The 13,507-nt window shown below is 47.0% G+C and overlaps 2 protein-coding genes across 2 annotated transcripts; both read left to right on the forward strand.

The window, feature by feature from the left end:
* The first annotated feature begins 3,249 nt into the window (after positions 1 to 3,249).
* On the forward strand, positions 3,250 to 5,143 carry LOC126519661 (uncharacterized). Its single transcript, XM_050169021.2, has one exon. It carries the CDS (start codon positions 3,250 to 3,252, stop codon positions 5,065 to 5,067), a length of 1,818 nt encoding a protein of 605 aa, XP_050024978.1. The 3' UTR covers positions 5,068 to 5,143.
* On the forward strand, positions 5,071 to 9,005 carry LOC126539717 (uncharacterized; the record flags this gene model as incomplete). The annotated part of the gene is made up of 2 exons (XM_072284913.1): positions 5,071 to 6,462; positions 9,000 to 9,005. Coding segments are annotated over 2 exons (1,398 nt in total), but the record flags the coding sequence as incomplete, so codon positions are not given.
* Between the last annotated feature and the right edge of the window lie 4,502 nt (positions 9,006 to 13,507).

Genomic DNA, 13,507 nt, shown 5'->3' on the forward strand with positions numbered 1-13,507 from the left:
CCGGTGGCATGTTGAGGTGGCGTCTTGCGTCGTTGGCATAGGTGGCATGACCGGACATACTGGCGAACAAAACGGTACATACCGCGCCAGTAGTACCGAAGCTGGAGGCGAGAGTATGTCTTTAATACACCAGCGTGGCCGCATTGTGGGCCGTCGTGGAACGTGGCGCAGATGTCGGAGCGTAGGTGTCGGGGTATAACAAGCAACCAGTTACGGCCGCTGGAATTGTAGTTGCGGCGGTACAGCAGGTTATCTCGAATGATGAAGTGCGTGGCTTGGCGACGAAGCGTCCGAGAGGTCGGTGCTGGCGACTGGCTGGACAGGAAGTCAATAAGCGAAGAGATCCATGGGTCATTGCGCTGCTCTGACGGCATGGCGGAAATGTTGAGGGCGAAGGCACCGCAGGTAGAAATAGACGAGTGGACAGGACCAGAGGGCAGGGGTGACCGGGATAGAGCGTCTGCGTCTGAATGCTTTGGGCCTGAGCGATAAACAACGCGGATGTCGTACTCTTGTAGGCGCAATGCCCAACGGGCAAGCCGACCAGTTGGATCTTTTAGTGAAGATAACCAGCATAGGGCATGATGGTCGGTCAGGATGTCAAATGGACGCCCGTACACATAAGGAGGGAATTTGCCGATAGCCCAAATGATGGCCAGACATTCCTTCTCAGTAACCGAGTAGTTCGCCTCGGCTTTGGTAAGGGTGCGGCTGGCATACGCGACGACGTACTCTTCGAAGCCATCCTTGCGTTGTGCAAGAACAGCGCCGAGCCCGACACCACTAGCGTCCGTATGGATCTCAGTTGGAGCAGAGGGATCGAAGTGTCGCAGCACTGGAGGCGAGGTGAAAACGCGTCGCAGTTCTTGGAATGCGTCGTCGCACGCTGAGGACCAGGCTGATAGGTCAGAACTGCCGGTGAGAAGCTGCGTCAAGGGGTCAATGATAGAGGCAAAGTTACGGATGAAGCGTCGGAAATATGAGCACAGGCCGATGAAGCTGCGAAGCTCTTTCATGGTGGTTGGTTTAGGGAACGCGGATACGGCGCTAAGTTTTGTGGGGTCCGGAAGGATACCGTCTTTTGACACTACATGGCCGAGAATAGTAAGCGTACGAGCGCCGAAGTGGCATTTCTTCAAATTTAGTAGCAGTCCTGCAGTGGAGAGGCACGCAAGTACTTGCTCGAGGCGGTTGAGGTGCGACGCAGAGTCGGTGGAAAAACCACAATGTCATCCAAATAGCAGAGGCACGTTTTCCACTTCAGCCCTCGAAGAATGGCGTCCATCATTCGCTCGAAAGTGGCAGGCGCGTTGCAGAGGCCGAACGGCATGACAGTAAATTCATATAGCCCATCAGGCGTTACGAAGGCTGTCTTTTGACAATCGGCCTCTGCCATTGGCAATTGCCAGTAGCCGGAGCGCAAATCCAGCGAGGAAAAGAATTCCGCTCCCTGCAGACAGTCCAAGGCATCGTCGATGCGCGGCAGAGGATAGACATCCTTGCGCGTTATTCGGTTAAGGCGGCGATAGTCGACGCAGAACCGAATGGAGCCATCTTTTTTTTTAACGAGGACAACCGGAGATGCCCAGGGACTGTTAGAGGGCTAGATGATGCCACGCTCCAGCATGTCCTCAACGTGCTGGTCGATGATAAGGCGTTCAGCAGCCGACACACGATACGGACGCTGGCGCAATGGTGTTTGTGGACCGGTGTCGATACGGTGAACGACTGCGAACGCTCGGCCCAAGGATGGTTGGTCAATGTCAAATGAGGAACGAAAGCGTTGGAGGAGCTTGATAATTTCTGTGTGCTGCGCAGGTGTGAGTCCTGCGTCGACGGCACGAGCGAAGACGTCTACAGGGACATCAGTCGCGGCGGGAGGAGTGACGGAACAAATCGGAAGTGATGCCGTATCACCAAACGTGGTGGCCAGGAGAACGCTATCGAAAGCTTCAGCGGTACCCAGGCACTCGCCGCGGTGTAGGGATGATGGGCAGGCGGACGGATTGCACTCGTAAAGGGCAGCAGAACCGTCGCAAAAAGTGACGACAGCAAACGGAAGCAGAAAGTTCCGGCGGCGCGCACAAGTGGCCGACGGTGTAAACAGAACAGATGAGTTTGCAGCAGAGCTACATGACACAGGAACCAGAGCGGCGGAGAAAGGTGCGATATCGATGTCAGAGGCGGCAACAACTTTAGGAGAAGAATGGTCGTCAGGGTCGAAGCACGGCACTGATAATGTAAGTTCGGCACGAGCGCAGTCGATAAGTGCTTGGTTGACAGATAGGAAATTCCATCCAAGAATAACGTCGTGTGACGAACGAGATAAGACGACAAATTCTATAACATACATAACGTTTTGAATGACAACCCGGGCTGTGCACGACGCTGAAGGCTGAATGCGATGCGAGGTTGCCGTACGCAGAGAAAGAGAGGTAAGGGGAATGGTCACTTTGTTCAAATTGCGGCAAAGCTTCTCACTAATAATAGAAACGGCGGCTCCGGTGTCGATAAGTGCGTGTACGGTGACGCCATCTACGGAGAGTTCAATTTCGTTCGCCGGGTTAGAATGAGGCCTTGAAATGTTCGACGTAAACGCAGTTCTTGCCTCTGGAACTGCGACTGTTAGTTTTCCTCTCGGGCTGGGCTGGGTCGGCGAACCATCGGGGAAATGGATCGGCGACGTGGGGAAGGTGACCGACGGGCATCGAAAGGGAGGCGACTGTAAGATGAGTCCGGAGGAAGGCTAGATGGGTCCTGACACGGAAGTCGAGCAGGCCTGTAGCTTGAGGCGCCCCCACTGTCAGGTAAACGGGGGCTGCGACGGCGGCAGAATCGTGCTACGTGGCCCGGAAGATGGCAGAAATAGCATATTGGGAGGTTGTCAGATGTACGCCACGGGTTTACGACAGGGGCTCCAGCGGCCGAGTAAGGGACTACCATCGGGCGTGAAGGTGGCGGCGGCACATGGAAGGTGCCAGTGGCCCGGTAGGCATCAGCAGCCGGAGGAGCGTAAGGCCGGGCGACAACGTCAGCGTACGTTAGCGGCCCAGCTGCAGGCTGCGGAGGAGGGGCAGATGGCAGCGCCGCGGCAACTTGGGTCTGAATGACGTGGCGAAGCGAAGGAGCCAAGGTTGTCGACGGTTCGGGTGTGCTGTTCGCCAGAGAGAGTTGGCGGGCAACTTCCTGACGGATAAACTGCTTTATCTGGGGCACGACGCTCTTTTCGGCACAAACTCACGCTTCTTCATGTACCAGGTGCTGCTCGGATTCTTCGCTGTCGTGGCGAACGCCGACTTCGCGGTGGAACATGGCTTCACCGAACCTTGGCCAGATGCTGCTACAGCGGATCTGCAATCATCTGCTCATGTCTTACACGGTCCGCAAGATTATTTGCTGGAAATCGTGTACGATCTCCGACGCACCGAAGTGGAATCTGCGCATCGGGGAACCTTTCCAGTTCCGCTGCGCGCTGGCCATATAAAGGACCAGCCAAGCCTAGAGCGACTGGGGCACGACGCTCTTTTCGGCACAAACTCACGCTTCTTCATGTACCAGGTGCTGCTCGGATTCTTCGCTGTCGTGGCGAACGCCGACTTCGCGGTGGAACATGGCTTCACCGAACCTTGGCCAGATGCTGCTACAGCGGATCTGCAATCATCTGCTCATGTCTTACACGGTCCGCAAGATTATTTGCTGGAAATCGTGTACGATCTCCGACGCACCGAAGTGGAATCTGCGCATCGGGGAACCTTTCCAGTTCCGCTGCGCGCTGGCCATATAAAGGACCAGCCAAGCCTAGAGCGACTGGGGCACGACGCTCTTTTCGGCACAAACTCACGCTTCTTCATGTACCAGGTGCTGCTCGGATTCTTCGCTGTCGTGGCGAACGCCGACTTCGCGGTGGAACATGGCTTCACCGAACCTTGGCCAGATGCTGCTACAGCGGATCTGCAATCATCTGCTCATGTCTTACACGGTCCGCAAGATTATTTGCTGGAAATCGTGTACGATCTCCGACGCACCGAAGTGGAATCTGCGCATCGGGGAGCCTTTCCGGTTCCGCTGCGCGCTGGCCATATAAAGGACCAGCCAAGCCTAGAGCGACTGGGGCACGACGCTCTTTTCGGCACAAACTCACGCTTCTTCATGTACCAGGTCAGTTACCTAAATGGAACTAAGTGTTATCGCTCTAGCAATGTTATGCTTTTAAGAGTGTCGTGCCCCATTAGCAAGCGACAAATGATTGAGTGTCTTGAACATGCCAGCCTGTGCTTCGTTGATGCTCTACTATTCTCTCTCTACGACGGCTGCCTGACGCTTTCCCAAATCTTACTGCTCCTATCGGGGGATGTAGAACTAAATCCAGGGCCCATGAATGCAGTTGAACGTGACCAAATGACAAACATTGAAAGGATTCTCTTAGAAATGAAAACAGGCCAGGAAACTGTGCTTGCGAAGTTAACGGAAATTACAACAAGACAATGTGAATTAGAATCCAAAATTACGGGCTTAATAGAGAAGACAAACAATGTAGAAAGTCGTATTGCTCGGGTGGAAAAAATGGAAGATAAATTTATGGCTAAACTAGACGACTTGGAGAATAGAAGCCGTAGACAGAATCTGGTCTTTTTCGGGTTGCCTGACAGGGAGCATAACGAGACGTGGGAGGCGTCTGAAAAACTAATAAGTGGAATATGCAAAGATGTGATGAAACTTGATGATATTTCGGTTGAACGGGCTCATCGCGTAGGCGTTTTCAGAGAAGGCAAAAACCGGCCCATAGTAGCATGCTTTTCAAGGTGGAAGGCTAGAGAAAATGTCTTTAAAAACGCTTGCAGACTAAAAGGCACTTCGTACAGCATCTCTGAAGACTTCAGCCGAGCCGTACAAGAAAAAAGACGTCAGCTTTGGAATTATGCGAAAGAAAAAAGAGAGAACAAAGAAAATCGTGTTCGCTTGAGTTATGATAAATTGATCATCAATGGGCAAACGTTTGTTTGGGATAGCGATATGCGGATGCCAGTTCCACTTCAGGCGCATGCGCGACTGGACAGAGGCAAATGACGCATTCCGAATTCCGTTCCTCCGAAAGATAACTCAGCACGTTGCTCGCAGCCTGAACGGCTCTCTGTCCTGCTTGTGAATTGTCGCAGCATAAGGAACAAAGTCGATAACTTCATGTCTTTAGTAGCCACTGTTAAACCTCAGATTGTGATGGGCACCGAATCATGGTTAAACAAGGATATACCTGATGTAGAAATCTTTCCGCCTGGTTTTACTGTCTATCGGAAAGATAGGCATGGACAAGGCGGGGGAGTATTCCTTTTGATATCAAATGCATTGTCAAGTACACAAATTTTATTTGAAAACGATTCTGAGTCTGTCTGGTGCCTTGTGAAATTGCCTAACGGAAACAATGTAGTCTACGGGACATTCTACCGTCCACCCGGCAGCAGCGGCTCATTCGGATTGCTGTCTGAGATGCTCTCTCTCCTGCCTAATAGCGTACTTCTAGGGGGGGATTTCAATTTGCCTGACTTCAACTGGAATGCTGGATGTGTGGCTGGCAATAGGTCCCGTATTTACACAGAGTTCGAAGAACTGCTCGGATTAAATGGATTGCAGCAGTACGTACTGGAACCTACGCGAGAAAATGCAATTCTAGACTTAGTACTTTGCAATGAGCCGAACATAATATCAAAAGTTACTGTTTGCCCAGGTATTAGTGACCACAGGGCAGTTGTCATAGAGCTTAACATACAGCGAGTACGGATGGCGCAAATTCCGCAAAGAAAAGTGTACAGCTACGACAGAGGAGACTATGCTGCTATCAGGACCGAACTTGAAAATTTCTTTCCTACTTTCCAATATATGTCAAATGCACGCTGTCCGTTAACTTTGTGGTCAGCATTTCGGGACAAAATACTTGAACTAGTCGAAAGTCATGTTCCATGCAGGTACCTGCGGCAACGAAAAAAACAAAAACCTTGGTTTAACGTAGAAATACGTAAACTTGTAAGGAAAGCAAGACAAACGTATAAAACATTTTCTGCCGACACCAGTCTGGCAAATCAGAAACGCTTGCAAGAGATAAATAAGCTATTGAAAGCAACAATTAAAGCTGCCAAAGATACCTTCTTTGTTAAATTAAACAAGGACTTGAGAGAAAACCCAAAATCTTTTTGGAAATATGTAAAACAAAATCGAAAAGAAGACATATCGATACCATCTTTAACTGTTGACGGCAAAACCGTGACGTCGGACTATCAGAGGGCGGAATGCTTCAACAAGTACTTCCAATCTGTGTTTTCGCTATTACCTGCTGGGGAGACTTCGCTTTTGAACAACGCCAATCGAGGCGATATGATGCCAGATATTGAATTTGATGTTAGTGGCGTCGACTCTTTATTACGGCATTTAGACGACACAAAAGCAATTGGACCTGATGGAATATCGCCAGTAGTCCTTAAAGAGTGTCATGGTATCATTTCTCCGTATTTAACGATCATTTATAAGCTTTCCCTTGAAACAGGCCTCATTCCCCAAGATTGGAAAACGGCAAGCGTGACACCTGTTTTTAAATCGGGCGACAGAAAACTCACAGAAAACTATAGGCCGATTTCACTAACGTCAATATGTTGCAAAATATTCGAACACATTTTATATAGTAACATATCTGCATTCCTTGACTCAAACGCTTTTTTTACACCTTCCCAGCACGGATTCCGAAAAGGCTATTCCTGCAACACACAACTAATAGAATTCCAGCACTTGTTATCTAAAACCATTGATAACAATAGTCAGGTAGACGCCGTTTTTATTGATTTTCAAAAAGCTTTCGATATTGTGTCCCATAAGCTCCTAGATGTAAAGCTCGCTGCATTATATATAAACGAAAACGTTCAAAATTGGATACGCAACTACCTAAACGGAAGAACCCAGTCTGTTGTCTTAAACAACGTTGCATCTTCACCAATAACTGTTTCTTCGGGCGTTCCTCAGGGAAGCGTACTGGGGCCCTTGCTATTTTTAATCTACATAAATGACATTGTCGAACTAATTACATCACCCATAAAACTATTTGCTGATGACTGTGTGATTTACAGAGAAATTACCACTGAAGATGACATAGATACATTGCAAACAGATTTAGATAAGGTAGCGATCTGGTGTAAAAAATGGAACATGAACTTAAATATAAAAAAGTGCAGTAGCGTAAGTTTTTCCAAAAAATTATCCAAATTTCAGCAACGATATAACATCAATGGCACGCTTATCGACGTACAGTCGGAATATAAGTATTTAGGAGTCTATTTTACCGAATCACTCACTTGGCATAAACAGATTGACACTGTCATAGCAAAAGCTAGCAGGATGTTACATTTTATTCGCAGAAATTTTAAACAGGCAACACGCGAAGTTAAAGAAACTTTATACTTCTTACATGTTAGAACAATACTTGATTATGCTTGTGTAATATGGGATCCCTATCAAGATTACCTCATCAATAGACTGGAAAAACTACAGAACCAAGCAGCAAGGTTTGTTTGCAATAATTACAGCCCGTACTCTAGCATTTCCGAAATGAAGGCCACTTTAGGATGGGATCTACTACATATGCGTAGGCAGAAGTTAAGGCTTAAACTATTGCACCGAATATATAATAATCAGACAGGTATTAATCGCTATAACTATCTCCTGGAACCAGATTATATATCGAGTCGCTGTGATAACAACAAAAAGATCTCAGCCTATAACTGCAGAACAAACACTTTTTACTACTCTTTTTTCCCCAAAACAATTAGACAATGGAACAGTTTATCAAATCATATAGTAAATGTGTCAAATAACGAACTATTCTATTCAATGCTGTGACGGCGCTCTTGTAAAACAAATGTATGTGTTATATATCTTGGAACCTGCTTGTTTCACGTTACTTGTACGCCTTTCTCTAACAGTTATTGTAGTGATTCTGTTTGTCAGTATATCTGTCCGAAAGCTTCTCTGTATTACTGGTTGTATTTTGTTCCCCCCTACGTAATGCCTTTGTGGCGATGTAGGTACTTTGTAAATAAATAAATAAAAATCTGCGGCATTAAAGCAGAGATGTCGGCAGCGTCGCGGCCGAAATCCAACGGAGATAGATCCGTGGTGTCCTGCTGAGCAGCGCGTGTTGATGCACGCTGCTTGCGCAGCTCGTCGTACTGCTGACATAGCTGTATGACTTCGGCAATCGTCCGCGGACTCTTCGCGACGAGCATCTGGAAGGCATGGTCATCGATGCCTTTCAAGACGTGCTTGATCTTGTCAGCTTCGTCCATAGATGAGTTCGCGCGCTTGCATAGCGAGAGGACGTCTTCAGTATAACTGGTGAAGGTCTCGTCCTGGCGTTGAGCTCGACCACGCAAGCGTTGCTCAGCGCGAAGCCGGCGAACGGCGGGACGGCCGAAGACCTCTGCCAAAGTCGCCGTGAAAGCCGACCAGGTGGTAAAATCGGCTTCATGATTGCGTAACCATAGGTTTGCCACGTCAGTCAAGTAAAAGATGACACTTGTGAGCTTGGCGCGGTCGTCCCACTTAATATAGGCGCTTACACGGTCATATTCGGCGAGCCAGTCTTCCACGTCGTGGTCGTCTGTGCCGCTAAATATAGCCGGATCACGCTGGCGGATCACGCCAGAACAGACGATGGTGGGGGGCACGGGAGCAGCAGCCTGGGACGGTCCTGGTTCATCCAATGGAACAGCTGGTGGTAGCGTTCGGCTGCGGAGTTCCAGGATGTAGAAGAGAAACCCAGCACCTCCACCAAATGCAGCGGGGGTGTTCACCTAGCAAAAGGGTCACTAGTTATAGGTTGTAGCGCTAGGCTTAAAACAGGTCGGCGCTATATCGTAACAGGGAAGCAAGCACTTCTCGTCGTCTTCTTCGTTTGCACAAGCACACCAGCACCATGCCCACTGCCCAGTGCCTTCAGTACATCTTTTTTTTATGCGCAGCAATGAGCGGTGATGCTAGCGAAAACAGCGATGCGGCAGCGTCCGACCTGCGATGCACGTTCGATGCAATGACGAAGTTAAAAAATAAAATAAGATGGTTCGTTACGAAATGTGGCCTATGAACACATGCCGTTCGGGGCAGAGAGCTTTATGATGCGCACGGCGACTACTGAAAAAGTATGGTGCTCTACTTCTGCAAAAGAAATGTAGTTATTTCTAAAGCGGTACACGTGCAATATGTGCAGTATGGCAACAATGCGCTCTCTCCCAACCTCTGTAGCAGGCTATGTGCGCTCGAGCGTTGTTAGCTGTTCTGCATTGGGCTGAAAATACGTGTTTTCATGTTTTAATTGTGTATGGAGTCGTTACCGTAGAAAGTTCCTTGTTGCTTAGCCTTTATAACAGTGCTTCCTTAACCAGAAAAAGAATAAAATAAGATACGCATTGCATGAACGAACGCAGCATCTCCATTATAAAGCTTTGCAGGCTCCAGTATTGCTTATACGAAGGAACGTAGCGTCTACATTCAATAGCTTTGAAGCCTCCAGTATTGCTAACCTTCTGTCTGTCATTCTACGTATTGCAGGAATCTCCACCATTTCCACAAAATACACTGCACAGCCAAGGGGCATCACGCATACTCAAGGGCAAAATTCCAAGTATCAGAAGACGATTGCAAGGCTTCGAAGACAGCAGGTGAATTGAGGATGTTGGTGTGTGCTCAATTATTTTTGCAGCCATTTTATTTCGGCATGCTACCACTAACATAATTTTGCCGCCCTAATTCACCCTCCTTCACAGAAGTACAAGAAAAAACGTGATATTTTTTTTCCTTTTAAAACAATCTAATTTTAAGCAAATTAATTGCTGTCGTGTATTTGTAGTTTTCTTTTTCATTATCTGGATAGTTGGAACACGTCTTCTATGTGTTTTGCTTGTGCAAAGTTATTGCCATCACGCCATTCATTTCTGACTATTCTCCATTATACCGGTGTCACACGACCACTTTCGGTCGCGAACAAGTCCGATCCGGATTGAAATTCCCGACTGATATTGGCGCCATCGCGCAGCTTGCGCAAAAGAACCAATCGTGACTGAGAAATTCAAATCGGATTGGGCTTGATCGCGTTTAAAAGTGCGCCGTGTGACACCCGTATTGCATTTCGTTGTTTCTTCACGTTTTCATATAATTGCCTCTTACAATCTCGCTGCAATAAATTGTCTGCTATTTTCGTGTTCATGACTGTGCAGCAAGTTCATTTATATTTAAGGAATGCGGCACATTTATTTACAATACACCTTTTGGCGTGAGTTACTAGACGTACAATATCATAAGCGATAAAGTTCTACTTCCTCAACAGTTGGCATGATTGTTGCGCTAAGTTACAGCTTGAAACAGCAAATATGAATTTAAATGAAACTAACATGAGTGAAACACCTTTGCGCGCTCGTCGTCACAACATGTAAACAGCGGCACAAGCGCCCGCATGAAATCATGCGATTTAAGCAAAGGTACCGGTCACAAAAAGAAATACAAGAAACGAAACTGAAATCGCAGCCTCCGAGATTCGGCAGCGTGCACGACCATCTCGGAGGCTGGTGCGTTTCGCCAATTCCGTCAGGTGCGCTGAGAGCAAAAGTCGGCCGCAGGTGCCTATATGGAAGTGTCCGCTCTTGTATACTATGTTACTCTATGCTTTCTCATTCAAAAATTTCATAATCTGAAGTATCATTAGAGAGCCTAATTTCAGTGGAGGCAGCAGTGTCAGCTGAACACGAGTCAATAGCTGAAGACAGTTTATCACGTTTGCTGCGCACAATGCGAACATTCGAAAAGAGGAAGGAAATTGGGTTAGCGGGTTATCTTAACAAAACAACTGCGCGAAAAAAAGGTCGACGAGTTAGAGAGAACGACAAACATGGGCAGTACTCGCAACACCTTATTTGCAAAGAAACAGAATAAATAGAAAATTACACGAAAAGGAGAACAGACACCCTCTCAAGGGCGCTCGAAAAACGAAAGCACCATACACGTGGCAACACCGAAGCTGGCTAATCAAAAACTGATTCGCATACGCTCCCGAAGGTTGACTAATGCATCGGGCACCTTCCAAAAACATGTACAGGGCTTCCATTGTTTCTCTTCTTTTTCTGCGCTCTATGTCTGTACAAAATCTCAGTTTCATCGAAAACGGTTTTACACAACCTTAGGCAGTAGTGAAGCGCCAAATGTGAACCAGTGCCATTCTTTACATTGAGAACATGCTCCAGGATCCCGTATGTTAACTTCGATTACTTTGCTCTATGTAAACCTTTCTACAAGAGCACCGCATTCAATAAACAACTTGGATTTTGCAATCCACGTACTACTTCTTATGACCGGGCAAGCAGCTAGCTATAGTGAAGGACTGCTAGCGGTAAATAAAGCATTCGTGATATTATTCGTAGAATTCGAAACAGCAAATGTGACTGTGCTCTTTCTGGAACGACTGTCGGCAAAATCTACTTCACAAACACGATCGGTGGTGGAACAATAGACGTAGTACTTTTTATTGATGTACCTTCGGTTCGACCGCCAGAGATACTTCTCTCCTGAAGCCTTACCGAGTTCAGCCAATGTCTTACGGGACTGGCGTGTGGCGCGAGAAAGGTCTTCACTAAATGATATCTTGAATTTGTTGAGCATTGTACGCTACGATGAAATCGTGTCTATTATTATGGAGGAACCGAATTTGACTATAATGGGTCCTCGAGATCGTCTAGCCATGAATTTATTGCAACTTACTCAGCATAAACAGCTTCAGATATGGCACCATTGAGTGCCGGAACATGTACAGTGTCCAACGACTGTAATTGGGATTTGATGGTAGCGAACCTTATAGTAGGGTCGCATACTTAGTGCTCTAGTTTAAGTTGATTTGCCTTAGTCTGGGTTAAAGTATGCATCAACTCAGTGTGACAGGCATCTGATTCTTCAGACAATTCAGCAAGAGCCGTGAGCACATTAGCATTTAGATCGGCCTCGGTTGGTCCCGGGCCAGCGTACTCAATGTCACTGGCTAACATCAAAAGCTTGACAACGTGTACGCAATCACACTTTGTTGAAACTAAAACAAGTGGGCAAGGGAAGAGCAGCGTACAAATGTTGCTGGTACGTTCAGCGTGTAAGGAAGGGCAGTCGCCTAAGTGTACAGCAAGGAAGGAGAGCGGATTGTCAAGCGTGTGCATGGTAGTCGCTCTTCATTGCCCACTGAAGAAGTCGTTGGAACCCTAGCATTTTACATGCTGGGTTGGCGCTGATGGCACGCCGGGGGCATAAGGTGGCGTTGGTGGCAGCATTATGCTGGCGAAAACGTTGAAATCCTCCGTCCAGTTCGCTGCCGCAGAACACGGCGACGTTGCAACGACATCGGCATATTCCCGGGCTGGTGCAGATAACCACATGCAAAGAAGGACTATAATCTCTACAGCAAAGAAGCAGAAGATATTGTTAGGCATGCGCATGGTATTCACTCTTCCCTGCTCGGATCGCAATAATATCAATAAAATCGCTAGCTTCCCATCACTACTGTCATCCCTTGAGCTACAACCAGTATAATACATGGCCCATGGATTAACGCTGCATGTTCGCCTCGCGCAACGAAGGCACAAGTTTTTAACCTTCCTGCGAGGCGCTAGTCTCAACGAGATTGTTTGTTTGTACATAATGCGTGCTGTGCACCTCCGATGTGCAATTTCATCACAACTATCATCTGGTAGTAGAATGTCTGGCCTGGCGACAGGCAAGACTCTCCAGAAATAATTTTCTTTCTTTCTTTCTTTTTTTTTCTTTATTGATTTCTTTGAGACAATACACAGACTGTCTAAGAGGGCACGGCTAAAGGCAAACATTTGCCTGACTAGGTCGTGCCACCCGTACATTCGCAGCAATATGGCAATGGCAGGCTTTCAGGAGAGCACATGAAATTAAATCAGTACGCATTTCTTATACTTGAGTACACAATTGACGTAAAAAGAAAGAAAAAAGGTTAATCTTACACAGTTTTCTATGCACCTGAAGCACAAAGACAAGGACATGTACGGTATTTTTTTTTATACTTGTAGTTGAACATTTCTATTAGTCTTCGGATAGTAACAATTCTTTTACCGTCTTTTTAAAGCTTTACTTTGAAATTCCAGAATTTAGCAGGTCCAATAACAAAGGGTAGTCGTTTAGAAGGTTAGTCAGTTGAACTGCTAGTTTTTATTGCCGTATTTTGTTCTGCATCGTGGTTTTCCTATCAGACTTCTTCTGAAGTTATAGCTTGTCGTTCTGCCATGGTATTTGCTTTGGAAGGAACATTTGTCTTCCCAGAATTGCCGTGACGTTTCGAGGAATCATTTGCAAATGGGAAGTTTTGATGCTGTTAATGTTCTATATTTGTTATAGTATGCTTTAGTGGTATCAGTACGTCATCAGTTGGCTATTGCGCGCAGTGCGCGGTTTTGGAGTGTTTTAATAGATCCAA

The sequence above is a fragment of the Dermacentor andersoni genome, chromosome 10, assembly GCF_023375885.2.
Source record: "Dermacentor andersoni chromosome 10, qqDerAnde1_hic_scaffold, whole genome shotgun sequence".
Taxonomy (NCBI): Eukaryota; Metazoa; Arthropoda; class Arachnida; order Ixodida; family Ixodidae; genus Dermacentor; species Dermacentor andersoni.